Source organism: Naegleria fowleri, assembly GCF_008403515.1.
Source record: "Naegleria fowleri strain ATCC 30894 chromosome Unknown tig44, whole genome shotgun sequence".
Taxonomy (NCBI): Eukaryota; Heterolobosea; class Eutetramitea; order Acrasida; family Naegleriidae; genus Naegleria; species Naegleria fowleri.
In genome coordinates this window covers 580,758-604,652 of record NW_025407976.1, presented here as the reverse complement: position 1 = coordinate 604,652, position 23,895 = coordinate 580,758, and the positions used below count along the sequence as shown (strand labels likewise).

The 23,895-nt window shown below is 37.6% G+C and overlaps 10 protein-coding genes across 10 annotated transcripts in view; 5 read left to right on the top strand and 5 right to left on the bottom strand.

The window, feature by feature from the left end:
- Nucleotides 1–880, bottom strand: part of FDP41_005601 (uncharacterized protein) — a gene marked incomplete at both ends in the record, with an annotated part of 1,383 nt that extends 503 nt beyond the window's left edge. Inside the window, one exon of the mRNA XM_044709144.1 lies at nt 1–880. This exon is cut by the window's left edge and continues 503 nt beyond it. Within this exon, the coding sequence (XP_044560320.1) occupies nt 1–880 (880 nt within the window).
- An 858-nt stretch (nt 881–1,738) lies between these two features.
- On the top strand, nt 1,739–2,289 carry FDP41_005600 (uncharacterized protein; the record flags this gene model as incomplete). Its single annotated transcript, XM_044709143.1, has 2 exons — nt 1,739–2,006; nt 2,072–2,289. 2 exons carry the CDS (start codon nt 1,739–1,741, stop codon nt 2,287–2,289), a joined length of 486 nt encoding a protein of 161 aa, XP_044560319.1.
- Nucleotides 2,290–2,906: 617 nt separating this feature from the next.
- FDP41_005599 (uncharacterized protein) lies at nt 2,907–3,419 on the bottom strand (the record flags this gene model as incomplete). The annotated part of the gene is made up of 1 exon (XM_044709140.1): nt 2,907–3,419. The coding sequence occupies one exon, from the start codon at nt 3,417–3,419 to the stop codon at nt 2,907–2,909; it is 513 nt and encodes a 170-aa protein (XP_044560318.1).
- A 436-nt stretch (nt 3,420–3,855) lies between these two features.
- On the top strand, nt 3,856–5,051 carry FDP41_005598 (uncharacterized protein; the record flags this gene model as incomplete). The annotated part of the gene is made up of 2 exons (XM_044709139.1): nt 3,856–4,336; nt 4,525–5,051. The coding sequence occupies 2 exons, from the start codon at nt 3,856–3,858 to the stop codon at nt 5,049–5,051; spliced, it is 1,008 nt and encodes a 335-aa protein (XP_044560317.1).
- Nucleotides 5,052–5,475: 424 nt separating this feature from the next.
- Nucleotides 5,476–6,757, top strand: FDP41_005597 (uncharacterized protein; the record flags this gene model as incomplete). The annotated part of the gene is made up of 3 exons (XM_044709138.1): nt 5,476–5,524; nt 5,960–6,285; nt 6,542–6,757. The coding sequence occupies 3 exons, from the start codon at nt 5,476–5,478 to the stop codon at nt 6,755–6,757; spliced, it is 591 nt and encodes a 196-aa protein (XP_044560316.1).
- A 408-nt stretch (nt 6,758–7,165) lies between these two features.
- FDP41_005596 (uncharacterized protein) lies at nt 7,166–11,586 on the bottom strand (the record flags this gene model as incomplete). Its single annotated transcript, XM_044709137.1, has 2 exons — nt 7,166–8,517; nt 8,685–11,586. 2 exons carry the CDS (start codon nt 11,584–11,586, stop codon nt 7,166–7,168), a joined length of 4,254 nt encoding a protein of 1,417 aa, XP_044560315.1.
- A 766-nt stretch (nt 11,587–12,352) lies between these two features.
- FDP41_005595 (uncharacterized protein) lies at nt 12,353–13,480 on the bottom strand (the record flags this gene model as incomplete). The annotated part of the gene is made up of 1 exon (XM_044709136.1): nt 12,353–13,480. The coding sequence occupies one exon, from the start codon at nt 13,478–13,480 to the stop codon at nt 12,353–12,355; it is 1,128 nt and encodes a 375-aa protein (XP_044560314.1).
- An 881-nt stretch (nt 13,481–14,361) lies between these two features.
- On the top strand, nt 14,362–16,723 carry FDP41_005594 (uncharacterized protein; the record flags this gene model as incomplete). Its single annotated transcript, XM_044709135.1, has 3 exons — nt 14,362–14,904; nt 15,181–15,718; nt 15,831–16,723. The coding sequence occupies 3 exons, from the start codon at nt 14,362–14,364 to the stop codon at nt 16,721–16,723; spliced, it is 1,974 nt and encodes a 657-aa protein (XP_044560313.1).
- A 106-nt stretch (nt 16,724–16,829) lies between these two features.
- Nucleotides 16,830–19,476, top strand: FDP41_005593 (uncharacterized protein; the record flags this gene model as incomplete). The annotated part of the gene is made up of 3 exons (XM_044709134.1): nt 16,830–18,370; nt 18,498–19,112; nt 19,239–19,476. The coding sequence occupies 3 exons, from the start codon at nt 16,830–16,832 to the stop codon at nt 19,474–19,476; spliced, it is 2,394 nt and encodes a 797-aa protein (XP_044560312.1).
- A 968-nt stretch (nt 19,477–20,444) lies between these two features.
- FDP41_005592 (uncharacterized protein) lies at nt 20,445–21,869 on the bottom strand (the record flags this gene model as incomplete). The annotated part of the gene is made up of 3 exons (XM_044709133.1): nt 20,445–20,502; nt 20,635–20,734; nt 20,903–21,869. 3 exons carry the CDS (start codon nt 21,867–21,869, stop codon nt 20,445–20,447), a joined length of 1,125 nt encoding a protein of 374 aa, XP_044560311.1.
- Between the last annotated feature and the right edge of the window lie 2,026 nt (nt 21,870–23,895).

Sequence of the window (23,895 nt, the reverse complement as noted above, 5' to 3'; positions counted from 1 at the left end):
CTCCTTTCTCGTCCAAAAAAGTAATAGTTTTTGTTTCTGTAATGATATGTGTGTTGTCGCTTGGTGTTTTGGCAAGTTTAATAATCTTACCATCTCCAAAATCAAACACCAACGACGTTGCTCCTGCAGCAATAAATTTTCCAAGTGTAAAGGTTCGATTGTCTGTCCATGTTTGTTGTGTTGGAGTGTTTAAAAGTCTTTTGAGATAACTATATCCATCAGAGTTCTGAATTCCAGTGGAGAAAAGACTCAATTTTGGACTTCTTGTGGTGATAATATTTTCCTCGCCCAGTTCTGTCATCGATTTTCTCATCTTCACAAAAATAATGTCCTTGAAGTTTGAAACGAATCCAAAAACATAGGACTTGTAGCTATCTTTGAGTGCCCTAAACATGTAATCACAAAGCTGGCCAAGGATATGTGGTGTTTCAATCACTTTTGTATCCTTTTTCAATTCTAAAAAACCTAGCGCCAAATGTTCTATTGCTCTGGGATCATTTTCTGTTAGGTTAAACATTTTGGGAATAAACGTAAAGTCGGGCTTTCTGTTATGAATAATAGTTTTGTTTGTATCAACGGCTGTATATACTGTGGAAATTTCATTTGAGAACAGTTTTTTAAAGAACTGGTGGACACGTGTTTCTTTGTCCAAATTTTTTTCATTGATTGTTAGAGAAATCATGTTTGAACTACTTGCTTGATCATTACTATTGATTTGTAATGCTGGAATAGTACTATTGTTGAATTGTGTTGATTCTTCTTCACTCTGAAATTTTTCAACAGAGACTGAAAGACGTTGATACAACTCCGATGAGGTTATTGTACTTTCTTCAGTCGTTACTCGATTTTCCAATTTCATTCTCTTTGTCTGTTCTTCCATCTCCTTTCTCTTTGTCTTCTCTCTTTCCTTCGTCTCCTTTCTCTTTGTCTTCTCTTTTTCTCTTTCCGTCAAATACGTCAAATATTTTAAGTACGCCCCCAATTTTTCGGAATTTAATTGGGCAAAAGAGACGCTGGGACCAATCGTCAGACATTTTTAATTTTTTTAAAAAATATTGAATATGAATACATCACAACGATTGATTATTGTCCAAACCAGAAACAACATACGGAACATGATTGAATGCAGTGACTCCAATCAATAAATAATTTCCCAATATTTTAGAATATTCCTAGTGTCAATGAAGCGGTCTTGGCCGAGTGGTTAAGGCGTTGGACTTGAAATCCAATGGGGAAACCCGCGTAGGTTCGAGTCCTGCAGACCGCGGCTATATTTTTTTATATAATGTCCTTGGCTATTTGTAAAATCAATTGAATAAGGATTGTTAATTTCAAACAAAAAAACACACCCACATCATCTTTGCTTTGACATTTCTTCGTCATGAAAAGAACAAAGCAAGCCTTTTCATCCCAAACAAAGCAGGAGGTCTGTGCTCTAAGGAAGCGTTTTAAAACGTTAATGAAGTACTTAAATCCACCTATGAGGGTTATATCTTTTATAATTCTGATGTCTTTATAAGCTGATATCACTCTATGTTTATCTTAAGTATAGATATAATTTATTTGGGTGGCATTTTAAGAACGATTTATTGCCATAGTTCACTTTCAGGTCTAAAGTAATGAACTTGAAATCTATAAAAAAGGAGGCTTATTAAAACAAAACCTCCTTGTTGAGATGGTGACCAACAAAATCAAAGCAGCGCAGAATATCCAAATAGAGAGTCTTTATCAAAAAGTGATGACATGTACTTCAAACGAAGTGGTTTTGGCACTCATTTCCAAGGATACGGAAAACAAATACTTTCCAAAATCTATCGGTACCTTAGATTTCTTTTCCGTTAATGTCAGAAACTTATCGATCTTTTACCTCGATCGTTTTGGATTGTTGGACTCCACTTCAATTCAAAAGGAATCCTTAGACACTCTTAAAGACCTTGGGAAAATAATTACTTATGGTGACGGCCAGAATAAGAATATCTTAAGTGTCAGTCAAAAAGATATTCATGGTGAGTTTCTTTGCATGTGCTTTGTTTTCTAACGAATCATATTCGTTAGCAATTCATTTATTAAGGTGGTGACTCAACATCAGCATGGAATGTCCACTTCAATTATTTACGAATCAAAGGAAGTGTTTTCTTTCCGTTTCTATGGACCTGGATTGGTACATTTACCGATGAAATTTTGAAAAAGAAGAGCAAGGATGGTGACTCAACATCAGCACCTCGTATTCTCTCACTTCCAGTTCATTATGACAACAATCCAAAGGAAGAAAAGGAATTGTTGTTTTAGATCCCAGTATTCAATTCCTTGTAACAACTAGAGGAGCAGTTTGTAATGTTGGAAAGAGCATTTTCATCCACTTTGTCAACGATTCAAAGAATGATTGTGTTAAAATCATCCAACAATCCGAATGTTTCACCAAAGCTGTTCCTTCTTACATTATGGATCTATTGGAATTTGATGGGAATAAACAATAAAGTGTGTATATTGTTTTGTTATCGCTATATGATGATAAAATATGAAGGTCGCCACCATCAAGGTTCGAATCATCAAATCCTATCGATTGATAAGTTATAACCCTTGTGATTACTGCGAGCCTTTACAAAAGTGTCTGACAGCACTACTTCGAATTGAATGAACTGTGGACGAATTGCTTTCTATCAAACCTTCGTGATGCCGGGCATAGGACAGAAAGAAAAAGGGATGTTGAAAATTGTCAAAATAAATCCAAAAGATTGAAATTACCAGGAGTCAGTATGGGTTGTCCTTGCGAGATTCTCAAAGAATCACTACAATATTTCACAAATTTTAATTTTTTATTATCTCCAATTCTGACCAATCAAAATGCGCCACTAAATTCTGAAACCCAAACTGCGCAATAAATCAGTTAAAAACACTCTACAAAACTACCATTCATTGTTTTGATTGGTTTGTGGTTGTTGTGGCATTGGAGTCAATCCTCTCTTGCAATCATTCAACTGGTCAAAAGCATATTGGCAAGATCCAATAGAGTATGGGTTTTGTTCCAAACATTGCGAGAAGGATTGCATTTGTGAGAAGCACTTTTGCATTTCTTGTGGAGAGTATTGTGGTTGTTGTTCTCCAGCATTGTCCTTGGAACCAAAAGCATTAGAAACTGAATCATAAATAGCATGTCCGATCATAGTACCAGCAACCGTGGAAACAATATTTCCCATAATACCAGAACCTCCGCTTTGAACAGGAGCTTGTTGATATTGTGGTGGTGGTGGGGTTGTGGTTTGTTGTTGAGGTCTAGCTTGTTGTTGTGGAGTGGATGAGGTGGAGTAATTTCTAGTTTGTTGTTGTGTGGGTGGAACTTGGTGAGAAGAAGAATGAGAGGATGAGGATGAAGAGGAGGATCTTCTTGAAGCACCAGTAAATCTACTCTTTTGTGCCATGGTTTGTGTGATTTCTTGTGAGTATGTGATGAGGGTATTTTTTTTTGAATAATAAAAATAATTTACAACTGAATGTTCCTTTTGAAGATCAGTGGCGATGAAATGCCCAAAAATTCCGAATTGATTGAGAGAGTGTGGACGCACCAACGCGCGCACGTGTGTGTGTCTCAAAGTGATTGAATGAATGCGTGGTCCTCATTCCGAAGACTCTTTTAATTCATCAATCTCAATGTTCAATACAGAAGTGAACAGAGGATCGTCATCAAATGGGATTTCTCTCTCTTCAATTCCTTCATGAACGAACCTTATCATCTCACCCTCAAAGGATCTCCAGTTTACAACCTCGCTTATTTTCCGACGAGAAAAGACCTGAAAAAAAGCGAAAAAATATTTATTGCTTGGAATTGCCTTCATTCCTCATCGCGCCCTTCTCATCATGACGCACAAAACACGTGCCGTTATTGTGGCAGCTCAGAGAACACCTATCGGTTCCTTCCTTGGAAAACTTTCTGGCTTTGATGCTCCCAAGTTGGGATCATTGGCCATTCGTTCCGCAACACAAAAGGCTGGAGTTGCTCTTTCCGAGGTGCAAGAAGTCATCATGGGAAATGTAGTCTCAGCAAATTTGGGTCAGGCACCTGCTCGTCAAGCAAGTATTCATGCCGGACTCCCTGAAAGTGTTGTTTGTACAACTGTGAATAAGATGTGTGCATCGGGCATGAAAGCAGTCATGTATGGAACTCAAAACATTGAATTGGGCATTCATAATTGTGTGGTTGCTGGTGGTTTTGAATCCATGTCCAATGCTCCATATTATATTCCACAGGGTCGATCAGGCTATCGATTGGGTGATGGTAAATTGGTCGATTCAATTCTTAAGGATGGTTTGACTGATGCCTATAATGGCGAGCATATGGGTTGGTGTGCCGAACAAACAGCCAAATTATATAAAATTACACGTGAGGAACAAGACGCCTATGCTATTGAATCCTATAAAAGAGCTGCTGAAGCAAATGAGAAGGGATACATGTCCGAAGAATTGTTCTCCATTGCTTTGCCATCCAAAAGAAGGGAGACCCAATTCAATACATTCAACACGATGAAGAGTTTACAAATATTAATATGGACAAGGTTCCACAATTGAAACCAGCATTTGTGAAGGAAAATGGTACTGTCACTGCTGCTAATAGCTCAAAATTATCAGACGGTGGTGCTGCTTTGATTTTGATGAGCGAAGAGAAAGCAAAGAAGGCTGGTATTAGACCAATTGCAAGAATTTTGGGATATGGAGATGCTGAAAAGGCTCCAATTGATTTCACAACTGCTCCATCTTCAGCCATTCCAGTGGCTTTGAAGCATGCAGGAGTTTTGCAAAGCGATGTCAATTTGTGGGAAATCAATGAAGCATTCAGTGCTGTTGCTTTGGTCAACATGAGACTTTTGGGATTGGATGTCAGTAATGTCAACATTTTCGGAGGAGCTGTTGCATTGGGTCACCCAATTGGTTGCAGTGGTGCTAGAATTCTCTGTACTCTCATTAGTGCTTTGAAGCACAGAAAACAACAAGTGGGTTGTGCTGCCATTTGCAACGGAGGAGGCGGTGCTAGCTCTGTTGTTATTGAATTGCTCTAAATCAACCTGTGATTTGAATTACATTAAAATGATTCCTATTTTGAACAATCGAGTTTGTGAGGGAATGTCATTTACTTTGAAATATTGAGTCATGTCGCGAAAATGAAACATTACCTTATGAAAGAATAACACTCTTGTCCACATCATGGCCAATCAAGCACAAATTTACGAAAGTTCTCTCTTGCATTCTGAACTCTCTTCACAGAACAAACACGAAATCAAGTTACTGGTTCTTCTGTCGAGTGTACCATTCAAGGTTGTGCTTTTCTTTTTCGATTTGGTGGTGTGATAATCTCTTCATGAAGAACTTGGAACCTGCTCTCGAGCATCACCAGTTGGACATTTTAAGCGACAGTTGTAATACTTTCGTCGTTCACGTCAAAAAAATTAACGTTACCAACTTGTTCTCACCACTCACATAAAAATGTCAGCTGCCAATAACTCTGGTATGGAGGAATATAAACTCGCCGTTGGTAAGTTGATGATGGTGATAATTAACTTGTAATGATGGCGAACATAAACACTCGTAATAACACTCTCCAAATGTGTGTTGACGAACAATTAACAACAACAACAATTACAACTCAACCACAAAAACCACAACAATAACAACCACAAACACCTATGGAACATCATTCCACACATGTGATATCACGCCTTCTTGACTTTATTGTCATTATTATTAATACATTGACTCAACCATAACAATAACAACAATCACCACATCAACAACCACTCGTTCGTCTCTCTTCAATTTCAACCCTAACAACAACAACAACAACCAAAATCAATCACCACCACCATCATTTGGGTTGAATAATGGCCTCTCCACTCCACCCATCATGATAATGATGATGATAATGGCATCAATGAATCCTCACCAACATGATGGTGGTTGGTCTCAACAGTCGGTGGAGGTGGTGTCGGTAAAAGTGCTCTCACTGTCCAATTCATTCAAAACATCTTTGTCGAAGAATACGATCCAACCATTGAAGACTCTTATAGAAAGCACGCCAAAGTGGATGATAAACCATGTTTCTTGGAAATTCTTGATACTGCCGGACAAGAGGAATACAAAGCTTTGAGAGATCAATATATGAGAACTGGTGATGGTTTCTTGTTGGTCTATTCCGTAATTGATAGAAAGACTTTTGAGGAAATTAATGATTTCTATGAACAAATTTTGAGAGTGAAGGATGCTGAGAAGGTTCCTATGGTGTTGGTAGGAAATAAGGTAAGTGTTGTTATTATTATTGTTATGGGAATCATCATCCTTCCATCCTTCCATACATTTCTCCAATCATTCCAATGGGTTTTAAATGTATTTCGTCGTGTTGGTGGTTGGCCAATTAACAATTTTCATTGGCGATGATGATATCCTTTTCATCACCATTATGATTCTAACCCTATCCGATTGAACCTCTCATGAATGATGAATGAATGAATCATCATCCCCATTCTGTCTCAACAACAATTTTCTAAATATTTAGTGCGATTTGGAATCTGAAAGAGTCATTAGTGCCGATGAAGGAAAACAATTTGCCAAGCAATTAGGTATTCCATCCTTGGAAACCTCTGCCAAACAGAGATTGAATGTGGATGAGGCTTTCATGGCATTGGTTCGTGAAGTGAGAAAGTCCAAGCCAAGCAATGCCGGACCAACCAAAAAACCATCTGGTGGAAAGAAGGGTTGCAATTTGTTGTAAATTCTCTCTCTCTTTCGAGATTCTGAATCGTCTTGTTGTAAAACGTAAACTCGTTTCGTTTTCAAAAATTGTATCATAGTACACCATCTTTGATCATAATATCTTCTATACGAAAATAAATTGAGATTGATCAAGAGTTTTACAGCAAGAATAATATTGCATGCACTCGGTCATGACAACATTTGCCTCAAACCTCAATGTGGTGGTGCTGAGACAATTGCTCATTGTCACCTATTATTCATGTTGTTATGGAACATGTCGAGACAAGTCAAAATGTACAAGGAGGAATTCTCGTCAGTGCAAAAGAATCCCATCATGTGCCATTGTTGAAGAGTTCATGGCGTTTATTGAGGTCTATTCGTAATGTGTGGTTGAAAGAGTTTTTGTTCACCATGGCGTTTGATTGGTTTATTGAAGTCTATTATTTCTCATGAGACTTTGATAGTTGAACGAAGTAGGAGAAGGAGATTCATTGAAGGTCGAATTCACATCCGAGTGAATGACAGAGAGATCCAACGAGGACATGGAAGTCTTTGGATTTCTCTGAATATTGGCTGGAATTTTGTGAAAGCCAAATTTCTTTGCCAATTCTGTTGGCTCTTCAGGTGGCACTAAAAATCCACATTTACATAAAAAGTGATAATAGGTGGTCATGAGTTCGATCACCTTTGGACAAGTGACACCCGAATTTTCAAGACCTTCCAAAGTGTGTGTATTGTCATACCATGGACGTTTTGCAGTCATTTTGAGATCATAGTCATCAGTAAAGTAGGTCACTAATGGATACAAGACATTTTCTTCTTCACCAGTGCTTAATTCCTTCTTTTCAACTGTTTGTTGATAAAGTTTTTCTTTCCATTCCTTAAATGGTAATGGTAAAAGTTTGAATCCTAATTTTCTACCAGTTTCGAATAATGAATTAAAGAAGAATTCATGAGGATTCACCAAGTGGTATGCTTGATGTTTTACCACACTATCCATGGTCCTCGACAAGTACACAATAGCTCCTGAAATAAAATCGACAGGTGACATGTCAAGTTTGCTTGTTGGCATGTCTGGATAGTAACCCATTTGAATACATCCCTTAATCATTCGACATAAAAAGTCATCTGGATTCCACACACCAGTCTTACTATGACCAGTAATATAACCAGGTCGATAAATACACACAGGTAATCCTCTCATTCTTGCATTCATACATAATTTTTCAGCGACATATTTGGATTGAGGATAACCAGTCAAATCTTCATGATAGGGCAATGAGGAGTCTTCATAGACATCAGTAAATTCCTTGTATTGTTCCGAATCAAAGACAGAAGTGGTGCTGACATAGTGCACAGGTGTTAACTTTTTACCACCACAGGCCATTTTGAGAATCTCGCGGGTTCCATTCACGTTGGGAGCTTTCAATTTTTCATAGCTGTAGAGCCAGTGAACCGCAGCACCGTTGTGAATAATAACGTCAATGGTGTCGCTCAATTCTTCGAACTTGATAGGGCTTAATCCCAAGTAAGGTTTTGTTAAATCTCCCAAGACGGGAATGATACGTCCCTCCACAATTTCAGCCAAATTCATCTTATTCACTAAATTCATACTTTCACGTTCTTCTTGTTGATCCATCTCTTTGGAGGTCCATAAAAAGTGATAACTCAATAAACTTTCCAAAATACGTTTACGGGCCTTTTCTTCATTGTCAGCTCTGACGAGACAATAAATTCTTGCACTCGTCTTCTTTAAAAAGTCAGCCAATAAAAAGGTTCCTAAAAATCCAGTGCAACCCGTGATGAGAATATCCTTTGGATTTTGCCAAGTTTTAGATAGGGAAATAAAATCATTAAAGTTAAGTTGATGGTGTGGACGAATAGAGGCCTCCAAGTGACAATCAGAAGAGACATCGGTCACGTGTGTCTTACTCACTCCTTGCCACTTCTTAATTGTTCGATGGCCACAGCGAGGGCGCTCACTGTTGGTGCCTTAAATAACAATTCGACCGGTAATTTAGAAGCTCCTTCCACTTGTTGTCTAATCTTTAAAGTGAGTGTTGTGGCATTGATGGAGTGACCACCGAGATCAAAGAAATTGTCATGAATACCAATTCCTTGACCAGAACTTCCTTGTAAAATTTCACCCCAAATGGTCACTAATTGTTGTTCGAGGTCATTTCTTGGAGCTACATAGGTTTCTTCGTCTTGTCGTTGATCGGTGGAAGTAGAAGCACTCGTTTCAGGTCTTGGTAAATCTTGTTTCTTAATCTTTCCGTTTGGTGTTAATGGAATCTTGTCTAATGGAACAAAGTAAGATGGAATCATGTAATCTGGAAGTTTGCTTCTCAAATATTGTCTCAAGTCTTTAATGATGGTCTTGATGATACTCGCTCTCAAACCACTTTCCATGGTAAAATAGTTTCCATAAATGGTACTCTTTTCAATTTCTACTTTATCCAAAACAAAGTAGGTGACAATACGTTTTTCATTGGTTCCAGGAACACAATCTTCTCTCACAATGGTCACTGATTCCTTGACCAATTCATGGCTATTGAGAGCTGTGTTAATTTCTCCCAATTCAATTCTGAAACCTCTGATTTTAATCTGATCATCGGCTCTTCCACTGCATTCAGCGTCTCCACTAATGAGATATCTTCCCAAGTCACCCGTTCTGTACATTCTGTCAATGTATCCTGTGGTGAGGAAAGGATTTGGAATGAATTTTTCTCTCGTATCCTTTTCCTTTCCTTTGTAACCTTGTGAAAGGTGAGGACTACGCATATAAATTTCACCCATTTCACCAATTCCACACAACATGAATTTGTCGTCTCGTGAGGTGAATCTGGAGAGAGTCAATGCTTGAACGTCTAACATTCCTCTACCAATTGGAATAATGTCCTTCAATCTTTCGAAAGGAATTCCTGTTTCCATACATTTTTCACCAGGTCTTGGAACCATATAGTACGTGACAGAACGTTGAGTCTCTGTAGAGCCGTACAAGTTAATGACTCGAACAATTGGAGAAATGTCACACAAACGTTTCACAAACTTCTTTGAGAGCACATCACCAACAAAGAATGCATATCTCAAATGATTCAATTTGAGAGGTTCTCCAGTGCTGGTGGTAGCAATACTGGCAGCACTGGTTAATAATTGACCCATGGCAGGTGTCAAACAACTCACTGTAATTTTCTTTTCTTCAAACCACTCTGCAAGACGACCAGGATTGACAATATCTTCATTGGTTGGAATATACATGGTACAACCCAGGAACCATGGTGTGGAAATATCTCTTTGGAGAGGATCATGACTGATACCACTTTGCATACTAAAGACATCATTTTCACTCAAGTTAAATCGTTGCTTCATCCAGGGATAGTAGTGAGTGAGAGGTCCATGTCGACCGAGAACTCCCTTTGGAATACCTGTACTACCACTTGTGTAGGTACACACTGCAAAATCATCTTGTGTAATTTGTACCTTGTCACGCCATTCAGGATCTGAGCTCAAATCAGTGTCTGCATAATCCGCATAGATTTGTTCAGAAACACTCTCTGTAATGGATTTGAGAGAGACCACAAATCGAACAGTGGACTTGGTTTGAATGTACTTGACGACTTCTTTTGGAAGTGGACCAGAGGCTTCAATCAAAATGACAGCAGATGGAGAGGACACTTCCAAGCAAGTAATAATTCTGTCTGCTGGATAAGCAGGATCTAACATGTTAAAAACTGCTGCACATTTCAATGTAGCCAAAATTGCCAATACTACAGGGCAGCTTCTGTGACCAAAAATGGTGACAACTTCTTGTCTTTTCAATCCATTGGCAAGTAATTGACGAGCTAATTGATTGGAAAGCTTATTTAAGGTTTCATATGTTACAGATTCTTTGCTATCAACCATGGTAATTCGTTGGGGTATTTTCTTTGCTTGTTCTTGGAATACTTCATGAATTGCTCCATAGAAATCGTTATTCAAAGGTTTATCTGGATGTGGAAGGACTGTCTTGGCATATTCTGTCACAAGTGACACATCAAAAATCGATTGTATTGGTTCTGAAACAAGTTGTTTAGCAGCCAACTTCAATTGATTCAACATGTCTTGCATTCTGAGTTCTGTGAATAAATTAGTTTGATACGAAATGCTCACTTGATTTGTTTTAGTATCCAAATGCAAATGCAAATCAACATTAGAGATTGGGAAAGGAGAAGAGGAAGCGTTGACCAAATTGTAAGGGCCATCGTACGAGCTGAAAGAAACTTGAACTAGAAGAGTAGTATCCACTTTTCCTTGTTTTTGTTCAACCTCCGAAAGGATATTCTGAACATTTCCGAATTGTGACAAATTGCCAACAGAGTCACTGAAAGCCCCTTGAATGTTTGACAATAACTTTTTAAAACTGTACTCCGTGGTCGACTTTTCTCGGGAAATTCCCTCAAATGTGTCTTCGTCAGCAGATGGCATTGGAATATTTGCAGAGACGATGAAAGAGTCACGTTCTGTGTTTTCATCTTGCAAAATACCAATCAAAAATGTCTCTTCATAGGTATAACGAGCGAGAAGTAATGCAAAAACAGACAATACAAAAGTGTTTCTTGTGAACGATTTTTGAGCTTCGGAATCTGTCACTTGTAAAAACTTGTCTTTAAAGGACTGACTGGAGAGTACATCATCTAATGAAATAATTTCCTTCAATTGTTCGTATTGCAAAATTGTGTTTGAGTTGGTCTCATTCTCATCCATCATTGTTCGAGGAAAATCTGTTGGCAATTTCAAACTTTGGTTTTGGTTGATGAGAGAGGACCAAAAACTCAATTGTTTCTCTTTCAATAATGAGGCTGCCATTGTTTGTAAAAAAGGTTCAACTGTGTGATGAAGAAGGTCAAATAATGAATGTTTAAATTTTCAATTAAAACTTTACAACGCAAGAGTTTCTTTCAACAAGATGCACAATGAATGAAGGAATGGACGGACTGATGAATGGGCTGATTCTGATATCACCAACGAGGAGAAGCAAATTGTTGTACAAGATTCGTCTCAAGGCGTTCTTCAAGACAATCCAAGACTTGTGTCGACTGACTGCAGCAAAGAGAGCTCTTCTCGCGTTTTTTTTGTTCTTGTTTCAAAAAAAAAAATTCCATAATTTCGCGAAGGTGGGAAAACCTTTTTGGTGAGTGGGTAACTTTTGGAAAAATTCCCTGCTTCGTTCGTGGCTCTGATAAAGTCCCGATTGGTGATTTGTCATAAGCTGGGTTGTTCTATGAGCTTTGAATGAAATTCTCCAGAAGCATGATTGTAATGATCTGTTTTAAGAGATTGTAAGAGGGATGAAAAGCTCACAAGTAAGGTTTAATGATGATGTAAGCAGAGAGCGAGAAGACCTTGTTTGTTCTTTTAAGGATCTCGGAAAGGTATTCGGTATAGGATCAGGTGGAGGAGGAACCTTACGAGTTCTGTTTGATTCAATCAAATCAAGCAAGCCTTAGATCAAAATGTTTCAAGAAAAAGATCTCGTAAAGATATTTGAAATTTTCCGAGTGAAGACTAAGCAAAAAGGTCTTTTAACAACAACTTGTTGATTTATTGAAGTACATATGCCACTAAGGTCAATTTAGAAGCACTTTCTGTGGACAATACCTGGACCGGCATCCTCATATTCTTCCTTGGTGATCCACATTTGTTGGAAGGTGGACAATGAAGCCAAGATGGAACCTCCAATCCAGACCGAGTATTTTCTTTCTGGTGGAGCCACAACCTTAATCTTCATGGAAGCAGGAGCCATGTTGGTCAATTCCTTGGTCATTCTCTCAGCAATACCTTCAAACATGGTAGTACCACCAGACAAGACAACGTTACCATACAAATCCTTTCTGATATCAATATCACACTTTCCAATCGAGTTGAAAGTAGTTTCATGGACACCAGCAGCTTCCATACCAATGAAGTTTGGTTGGAACAAAACTTCTGGACATCTGAATCTTTCATTTCCAACAGTAATCACGTTACCGTCTGGCAATTCATAAGACTTTTCAACGGAGGATGATTCAGCAGCAATCTTCATTTCTTGTTCAAAGTCCAAAGCAATATAACAGAGCTTTTCCTTGATATCTCTGACAATTTCTCTCTCAGCAGTGGTATTGAATGAGTAACCACGTTCCATGAGAATCTTCATCAAGTAATCAGTCAAATCTCTACCAGCCAAATCCAATCTCAAAATGGCATGAGGCAAAGCATAACCTTCATAAATTGGAACAGTGTGAGAGACACCATCACCAGAGTCCAAAACAATACCAGTGGTACGACCAGAAGCATACAAAGACAAGACAGCTTGAATGGCAACATACATGGCTGGAACAGAGAAGGTTTCAAACATGATTTGAGTCATCTTTTCTCTGTTAGCCTTTGGATTCAATGGAGCTTCAGTCAACAAGACTGGATGTTCCTCTGGAGCAACTCTCAATTCATTGTAGAAGGTGTGATGCCAGATCTTTTCCATATCATCCCAATTGGTGACAATACCGTGTTCAATTGGATACTTCAAAGTCAAAATACCTCTCTTGGATTGAGCTTCATCACCAACATAGGCATCCTTGTTACCCATACCAACCATGATGGACTTTTGCTTTGGTCTACCAATGATGGAAGGGAAGACAGCTCTTGGTGCATCATCACCAGCGAAACCAGCCTTACACATACCAGATCCGTTATCAACTACGAGTGCTTGAACGTCGTCACACATTTTGTTGTTCTTGTTGGAGAGAAGTTGTTGTTGTGGAGGTTTTTTGTTTTGTGAAAAATATTTTCACACGATCGAAAGTGAGACTAAATTTGATGGCTGGTTTGGGGGTTGAAGAGTCAACTCGCCAATCAACGGAGTGACGTTTGATGGGGAGATTGATTCACTTGTCATCAAACTTGAAGTCAATAGAAGGAACTGTTGCACTCTGCTTGAATGTCTTGATTGAGTATTGATCAATCTACGATTGAATAGGAATGAGAATGATCAACCTTCATTCACCTCAACAATCGATTACAGTTGGTCATAGAACTGAGGAGGGAAGATTTCATGTCTTTGTTTCTGTTTCATGCCGTTTGTTGAAGGATTTGAGACTTGATCGATTTCAAATCTTTAAGACATCAAAAAGGGCCTCAATTCCACGACAAGCAACCTTTGTTTTTGGTGTTCTTGTTTTGAACATGGTACCTAGTATAACTTCAACGATTCATCAATTGCATGTATTACATGTGGCCAAGGTGATCATCAGATCATTGGTCATGGTTTTGCAATTATTTCTCGGACAATCTATCTCAACAAATATGTGATAATCAAATGCAAAAAAGCATTACTGATGAAGGCCTTCCGAATGAGATTAAGGTATTCAAACTAAAAGGCCATCATCTTGGGGGATCAACTGAACTATGAAAGTTTTGTATTTCATCTGGATCAACGAGCTGAATTCTGTGAATAGGAATCCTTCTTATCTATTCATATTGAGGACGGTACAACGTTCCGAAAGAGATGAAAGAAGAAGAACATTTCGGCATTATTGTACTGCGAACGAGGACAAGGGTTGAGAAAAAGCTTTAATTAAAGCTTTAATTTGATCTCATTTTTTAAAAATGTCCTCCTCTTCATCATCCTCCGGATTTTGTCCAACGTTCCCACAACTCTCACCTCACGATAAGCAAAGTTTTGGAAACAATCATCTCGTGGCAACTCGACATTATTATTTGGACCTCTCTACGGATTTTAAAAACAAGATCTTGATTGGTTATGTCGATATTACTTGTGAGGCTCTTGTGGAGAAGCCTTCTGAATTGGTCTTGGATGCCCGAAATTTGAATATTGTACAAACGAAATTCCTCTACAAGAAGCATCATAAACATCATGAGGAAAGCGTGAATGAACAACAACAGCAAGAGATGGAGGTTTCATTTCAACAATTTTCAAAGAAGGAAGTGAGTGAGAAGGGATATCCTGCAGTGTTCGGACAGCCTCTGGTGATTAATCTTGGTGCTTCTGAACGTATTGATTTGAAGAAGGGAGATTTGTTTGTGGTGAGAGTGTTCTACGAAACCACTCAAGAGAGTGAAGCGATTCAGTGGTTGAATCCAGAACAAACTCTTGGAAAGAAGCATCCATACTTGTTTACTCAATGTCAGGTATGTTTAGAGTTTTGTGGCCTTACTGTAGTGTGATATTCAATTCATTGGATTGTTATGTGATATATTGAAATGATCAATGTGTGTGATTTGCCTTTTTTGGGCCATCATCTTTTGTGATCATGACAAACGGTTTCTTCTATGCATATCACATCAAAAATTGTGGCTGGTTTGTGAATATCAATCATCACCATCATATGTGAATATTCGTCACTAATCTCTTTCTCATTATGTCAACAAAACGTTCCGGCTGATTTGTATGCATTCCGACCAAAGGCAATTCATGCACGTTCTTTCCTTCCATGCCAAGACACTCCTTCCAACAAGATAACCTATTCAGCCACCATTCGTACTGAGAAGCCTCTTGTGGCTGCCATGTCCGCAATCAAACAGTGGGAAGATGATACCTCTCATATTAATATTTATCACTTTCAGCAAAACGTTCCTATTCCATCCTATCTCATCGCTCTTGTAGTTGGAGCTTTGGAAAGTAAACAAATTGGACCAAGAAGCACATTATACTGCGAAGAAGAGGCTCTGGAAAAGGCAGCTGAAGAATTTTCACAAACTGAAGATTTCATCAAGGCCGCCGAGGAGTTCTTGCCACCTTATGCATGGGGAAAATATGACCTTGTCGTTCTTCCTGGATCCTATCCTTTTGGAGGAATGGAAAATTCTAATTTGACATTCTTAACTCCAACCTTGTTGGCCGGTGACAAATCTTTGGCAAATGTTGTTGCCCACGAAATCGCTCATAGTTGGAGTGGAAATTATACCACGAACGCCACATGGGAAGAATTTTGGCTTAATGAAGGTTTGTAAGAAATATTTTGTATGTTTTGTAACGTATACTCATGCTGACACAATTATTTTCGGAATGACAACACGTTATTATTATTTTTACTTTCAACTGTAACTGTAAATAGGCTTTACTGTATTCATTGAGAGAAGAATTTTAGCAAGATTGAATGGAGAAGAATACGCAAAATTTCATGCACAAATTGGTTATGCATCATTAACTGCTTCTATCAATCATTATAAGGAGATTAATCAAACACAATTTACTAAAATGATTCCAAAGTTAGACAACATTGATCCTGATGATGCATTCAGCTCAGTTCCATATGAAAAGGGATTTAACTTTTTGTATTACTTGGCTGATCAAATTGTTGGAGACATTTCAAGATTTGAAAAATTCTTGTACCACTATTTCACACTTTTTGCTCAAAAAACAGTGACTAGCCAGCAAATGAAGGAATGCTTTTTGGACTTTTTCTCTGATGTTGAAAAGACAAAAGAAATTGACTGGGATGCTTGGTTTTATATCGAGGGTGATGTCATTGTTAAGAATAATTTCGAAAACTCTTTGAGTGTTGCTGCAAATGAACTCTGTAAACGATGGGTCGAGGCAGGCGAGGACGCATCCTCATTCTCCAAGAGTGATATTGCTGGATGGACCTCAACACAACTTTCTTACTTCTTGGATATTTTATTGGAGAACGAGAAACCTCTTAATATTCAAAAATTAGATGAAATTTATGATCTCTCAAAGTATACCAACAGTGAAATTAGAAATGGATGGCAATTACTCGCTCTCAAGCACAAATATTCTCCTATCAAGAGCCAAGTCGTTGATTTTATCACATCACAAGGAAGAATGAAATTCGTAAGACCACTCTATCGTGAATTGTTCAAATTCGACAAGGAGTTGGCAGTTTCTACTTTCCTAGAACACAAAAATTTCTATCATGCTGTGGCTAGAAAGATGATTGAGAAGGATTTACAATTGGATCGACCAAATGCAGCCGTCAAGCAATAAACTCTTGAGCGTTAATTCAAGAGCACTTCGACATTCGTAAACTTTGAATCGATGGTACCAAAAAGAGCTTCTAGAGAGTTGTCACTTTTCAAAAGTTGAGAAAAAAATGGGCCACAAAAACTCAAAGACATCCACAACCATCATCAAATCACAACAACAACAGGCTCGCAACCACAACAACAATCATTCAACCATTCTTCCAATCACATCCCCTTCCTCCTCAAAACCTCCTCTTCAAAATCCTTCTCCATCTTCCTCCGCAGCAAATTCTCATGAATTCTTACCACCAAGTTTATTTGCTTCCTATTTGAACACAACTTCGTCGTCATCGATCGTACAACAATTTCATACAAAGCTTTCCGAAGAGCAATGTCAGCTCATGATCAAGGGAGTGATTCAATCGTATTTTGGAATACCAAATATATTTCCAGTGTTTTCCGAGGAATTGTTTGAAAGCATTTGGGCCTTGCAGAATATTTTGGCAGCTGACAGCACTCGAAATTTAATGTTGGCCTACTCGGAAGAGCTGTATTGGGTCAATGGTGGCTCTATCAGCGGAAATGACACTCAAGAAGGATCACAAACGCCACTTTCTTCAGTGTCTCCACGACTTGCCAAAACTCACGATATATTTTCACCCATTTTCTACACGCGAGATCAATTATTGAAAAATTCTTCCTCGAATCGATCACACCATCATGATGGCTCTTTGTCCAAAACTTTGGAAACAAACTATTCGACAACGACTTTACAAAATTCTTTTACCTCTAATTCTCTACCAAATACTACTAACATGTCACGACTCAAACATTTAACCATCGAATGGAGCATCAAATTGATAAATCAAGAATCTATTGTGGTGGCTACTCATAGAATTCCATTGTGGATTGCAACTCTGCGTTTAAGAAGGTTATTTCAACAATGTAAACAAACCACATCGATTGATTCCAATGGAAATTGCAAAATATTATTTCCAGTGATTGAAATTTCAAATCAATTTGAAGCGAAAATGCTATTGAGTGTTCATGAAATGATTCCTTTAATTTTTGAATTAATTATCATGTATTTGAGTTGCCCAATGTTATTATTCAAATGGATGGACGAAACTGAACCTCATAATATTCGAGAATTATTCGATGATCATAATATCAGTACGATACAACTGTTCACATGTTGTGAAATGATTTCACAAAAAGTTTTTGCATTTCTCACGGACTTTTCGACCAATGTCGAAACTCAGAATACTGTCACAACACCTTTTGGAAAAGATCTAATTGAATATTTCTCACTTTTGAAACAATTGGGACAACACGGCATAGGATTAGAATGGAAGAATGCCTATCGATCCATGTTTTCCAATTGGAAAAAAGATATTACTTTTATACTCGACGCAGATGCTAAGAACGAATTGAAAAAGAATGGACTTTCAATAGAGACAGATTTTGTTGAATTGTGTACACATGGAGGAAGTACGGTTGCGTTTTTACCTAAAAATTTTATGCAACTAAGCTCATCTGTGGTACGAAAAAAGATTGAAAAGGATCAAAAGATTTCCATCCATGAAATTAAGAACACGAAGGCCATGTCAAATATTGCTTCGTATTGGATGACCATGGAATTGTTGGATGATAAGCACTTGAATGACATGTAAGTGTGATGGTGATGCATTTGTGTTGAACACTAATATTGAATATTTATTTGATCATATTTGAAATGAATTTGAATCATCATGCAATTCTCTTGGAATTGTCACCACATTCATCTACTCAAATAGTTTAACTTTTTCAAAGAGAACTCAAGAACTCACTCTATTCAAACAAACAGTGTCACTACTGGCAAGAAAAGTCACCGAAGAAAATACTTACTCATTCTTCAAAATTGCACAAGAATTGAAAATTGACACGCTCACTGAATTGTGTAATCTCTACACACAATACTCGAAGTTTAAAGAAAGTTCTCAAACAAAAACCACCAGAAGAAGATCCCTTGCAATGGTCATGTTGAAAAAAACACCAAGTGAAGTCTCACTCACCAACTCTCCCTTTCAATTTACAAAACGATCGTATTATGACACTTCAGAAATGGAATTTGCACTTGCTCAAATTTCAAGTGGAAAATCCATGCAAATTCGTGTGTGGATTTGTGGAGGAAGAAAACCTGGTAAAACATCCTTGGTGTGTCGATACATGTTCGGAAAATTTGATGTCACCTATGACACGAGCATTAGTGAGAGTTATCGAAAATTGGAAGGAAATTTTGTGATTGATCTAATGGATTCGAGTGGACAAACTCCTTCCTCTGAAGTGAATAATATTGAACTCATTAGAAGTTGTGATATTTTCGTGGTGTGCTACAGTGTGAAAGACAAGAATAGTTTTTCAATGGTTGAGTATGTTTCTTTTGGTATTGTTTGTTTGCGTAACATTTATCAAATTCCATTATTCTTAACATTAATTGATTGGATTCTTCTGACTCATCTCCTTGCATGTGATTGTTTCATGTGATTTTCACACAGAGATTACATTCAAAATTTCAAAATACTCAAGGACAATACAGATCCTATCATTATCATTGCAGCTCTACAATGTGACTCACCAAGGAGTATGTGGCAAACAACCACAGATGCAGGTTTACAGCTCGCCCAACAACACTCAGCTCTATTCTTTGAAGTTTCCAGTTATTTGGGTGTCCATGTGAGAGATGTTTTCGTGAGTGGCATTTTGGAACACTGCAGACAATGTTCTTTGAGGTAACTTTGAAAAAACCTTAACAGGAGCTCACTCGTCGTGTGTTTCAATGAAAAATAATGACAGAAATATCTTTATTATCCTTTGTTTGGCGAAAGAGAGCAGAAATTGAGAAGTATCAGTGGAAATGGCATTTGAAAGGTTTTGAAAACATTTGAAAATTGATTCACTTAGATTTTATCTGGAATAATTACAATGATGCATTATTATTTCTTTTGACTCTTATACTTACGCGTCATCATCTGGTGCTCCTATCAAAAGGACTTGTTGACCTGTTGCAATTCTGTTGTAGCGGGAGTTGTTGTTGCAAAGAAATGTATTTGTTGTTGAACAAATAAATGTGGGACGCCATGTTTTCGGAATGTGAAATCAAGAAGCATGTGCAATTTCATTTTGTTTGTCGTTCCATTATTGCCATTTACACAATCACGTTATTCATAATGAACAAGTATTTCATCCAGAATCCAGGTAATCACATATATTCGTATTTTTATTATCTCGGATGATTCCAAACCTATGATCATCATATTCCAACACTTACCCATTATGATGATTCAACCCTCTCACACACAAATTATTGAAATTCATTCCGTTCCATGATGATGCCAAAGATGATGGAAAATTCAAACACCCACTCACAACACTATTACTAGTCGAGAAAAAACATGCCGAGGATGATGATGAAATCCTTCCGAAAGAAGAATTCTTCTTGAAAATACTACTAGCTGCCCGAGAGGAGGTTTTCTTGAACAAGCCTGATTTGAAAAGAGAAGAAGCGCCACTTTTGCAAGCTGAATTGAACATTTTTTTTGTTGTTGTAAATTTTGCAAGAGTTTATCGATAAAGGAAATCTTGTTTTGCATGAAATTTTGTTTAGTTGGGACACATTCTAGAGTTTTCAACCACGCAATGGTATACATGTGAACAAATGATTTTTTGCTTTTTATTCATTCAGTACTGACCAATGTGTTCAATTATAAAACAGGAGTGGTTTGCCACATGTAACTTTCAAAATTACATTCATTCTTTCCTCTGTCAAGTATTAGATGAAGCAAAAGAAATAAAACAATTCGTTCGTTCATTCATGTCAAATTAGAATATTATTCATCAAATAATTCGAATGATTCGAAAGGTCATAAGAAAATGACAAAATCTTTGACCTACCGAATGATCCAAAAATATCCATTCATTCCCCAATCAATACTCCAACTATTAGCAACAATCCAATAAGGAATTCCATGCATACTTTCTCCCCATCCAACAACTAGTATTCAGAGAATCCGTGCAAGAAAGTCAGTTCATTAATTTTTTCAAATTTCACATGTTTTCATGAAGGTTCACATCATGTTGCAAACAATTTGAATCACACATATGATTCACGAACATGGTGCATTCGTATCGATCAATGAAGGACTCTTGATTCTCCACTTACCTTTCACGACATGACCTCCCACATAACCTCCAGTCGTGTATTGATAAATTCCTCCTTTGAAATGTAAAAAATCTTCAAAAACATTAAATGCAGCAACAATGGGACCATTTTGTAAAATACTTTGTTGCATTCCTTGAATATCAGTCAAATCAAACTGTTGTGAATTTTTCACTTTGTATCTTAATTTGTAATTACTTCCGTCCAAACATCGATTGGGACATGGTAAATTACTTCCGATTTTAGCTAAAAATGGAATGCAATGATTAGTGACAATTCCATAATTTTGAACGTATTTAAGTGTGTTTCCAATATCTCCTCCATAACAATCTCCTTCATCACAACTCAATAAGAATTGAGGACTCAACACAACATTCACTCTAGTTTGAGAGGCAATACAGAATCGATCGGCGACCATTTCCGAAACTCCGAAAGCCCAACAAGCTCCGCATTCTCCTTGATCTCGAATATGATGCAATTGAGTGCAATTGGAATACAAGGTATTTGTTACTGAGCTATAGTTCGCAGGAAGAGAGATTTTCATTGAATTTGATCTCGTTGGTGTATGAATGGACAATTTAGGCAATGTCAATTCCAAATCATGATGATTCCTATTATTTAATGGTTCTTTTGATAATAATGGTTGTGATTTTCTATTCCATCCCAACAACAAGTTCACAATTTCCTCTCTCGATCTTCCATTTCCAAATTTCTTATTGTAACCAGCCACCCATGTCTTGGCTTTTTGATTAATTTCCCGAATGAAGGCATCAAGAGATTGTTGATGAATAAAGGATGATGATGATGTTGATTCCGACTTGTTAGTTCTGTAGGAAGAGGATGAAGAGGACGATTGCGAGTGGTTCGGAATGTTCGGAACATCTGCATGGACGAGGACTAGTGAGTAAGAGAGGATGAGGATGAGGAGGATGATGAGGTGAGGACGTGTGGGTGGTAGTTGTTGCAACATGTTTTCGAAAAGTGTGAAAGTGTGGCGAGAGAGCTAGAAAGTGAATTTTTTCAAGTGTATTAATAGTTCAAGAGTGTCACATTCGAAAGAAATGAATTTCCAAATTAATCATGACCACTTGAAAAAAAATTCTTCATGGACGTTTATTCTTGAAGAAAAGTGCTGAAGATGAGAGAAAACCTCATGACATCAAAATGAACAAAACGTTAATAGAGAAAACAGAGAGGTTACTGACACTTGAGGAAAGGAGGTATCTCGATTGAAAAATTATTAATTGTATACAATGGAATATTCAAAGATGTTTTATTCAAAAAAACAACACTGATCTGACAGGATCTTCGTATTCCTGCTTCTTCACAAGATATCCTTAAAAAGGATAATAACCATTTCGGAGGTTCAATTTTATTTCCATTTATATCCATGGTTGCACAAAACGCAAAACGTACATTTGGCCATTTTCCATATCCAACCCAATTGTAATGTAATACATTTTCACACTACCTTCACCATGTATTACAGATAAAAAACAAAAATCATGTTTTCCAGAAAGAGCTCAACCTTCCGCCTTTTCTTTCTCCTTCTCGCTTTAACTCTTCTTGTGGTATTGTTGTGCTGCTACTCCACACACGATGTAAATGCTCAACGACGAAGATGTCGTCGCTACACGTGTCGTAACAGATGTCGCTATGGCTACTTGACCAATCAATATGGATGCCAATCTGGTTGTCGATGCAGAAGAACACCTTGTAGAAGATTTTACTGCTCACGTCCGTGCAGATATGGTTATCGCAGAGATCGAAATGGATGTCAATTGGGATGTTCTTGCAATCCAAGACCATTCTAATAATCGTGTTCTTGATCAAGAAATGAAAAGAACAAGGAATTCTTTGGACTCGAAAGAATATAAGGAGTCGATTTATTCTCATTCTGGATGAAAAACCTTATAAAAGTAGAATTGTATACAATAAAAACAAGTTCTTGATTGTTGTGTGAAGAAATTGTCTGGCAAGCAATTGCTGGAGAAGGTGGATCCATTCCTTAATGAATTATTAAGTACATCCATTGGTAAAGACTTTGATTCACTTGAATAATATACAATCGCAATACCAATAGGGATGATGCTCGATGGCCTCTTTATTCACACAACAACTTTTGAAAGAAAACAAAACAACGACTCTCAAAGTATTTCAAACACCTTTCGAAAGAGCATCCACAAACCAAAGGCGAAATCAAACACGGCACAGAAAGGAATATAAAACTCAGGAACTCCCTTGTGCTGGTGATGCATCCAATCCCACAAACCATGCGACATGATTCCCAACGAGAGAATCCACCAGGACCTTACTTCCAATGCCCACAAGGCAATTTCAAAATACAGAATCATTCCAATAATTTGTGTCCATACTCTCGAGTGTCCATGAGAGTTCAATGCAAAACCAACGTATACGCGGCTGCCATGGAAGGTAAAAACAAAGACATGAATTGAAAGACAATTCGTTCTGGAAAGAGGAATGAAAAAACGACTCCAAACAAAGTTCCAGAGAACCCCAAGAGAGAATCAAAGAGAAGGTGCAAAGCATGTGGAGGAGGAGTGTTTGGAGAACAGGAGAAGACTGTTTGTTGCATTTTCTTGAATATATATATAAAAATTTAAATGTTATTATTAATAGGACGGTCGAAAAGAGAAAAAAACTCATGCACGAGAAGAGTTTCTCCTCGAGCTCGAGGTCCGAGGGTTTGAGGCAACCAATTGGAAGGTGAGTGCGTCCGAGAGGACATTGTTAGATTGGGAAATGAATAATGAAATTCAAGATCGGTCGGTTGCAGTTTTAATCATTCCATTCCTAATTAAGAAGAACGAACAAAATGAATTAATTATGAAACATACTACGTTTGGTCATCTCACGAACAATATCGGATCTAGCTGTTGATAACTTTAAGTTAATAATTAACTTTATTTTCTCAATTCATGGATGGTTGATTGCTAATGAGATCAACATTATTATCAATCCATAGTATGGTCGTG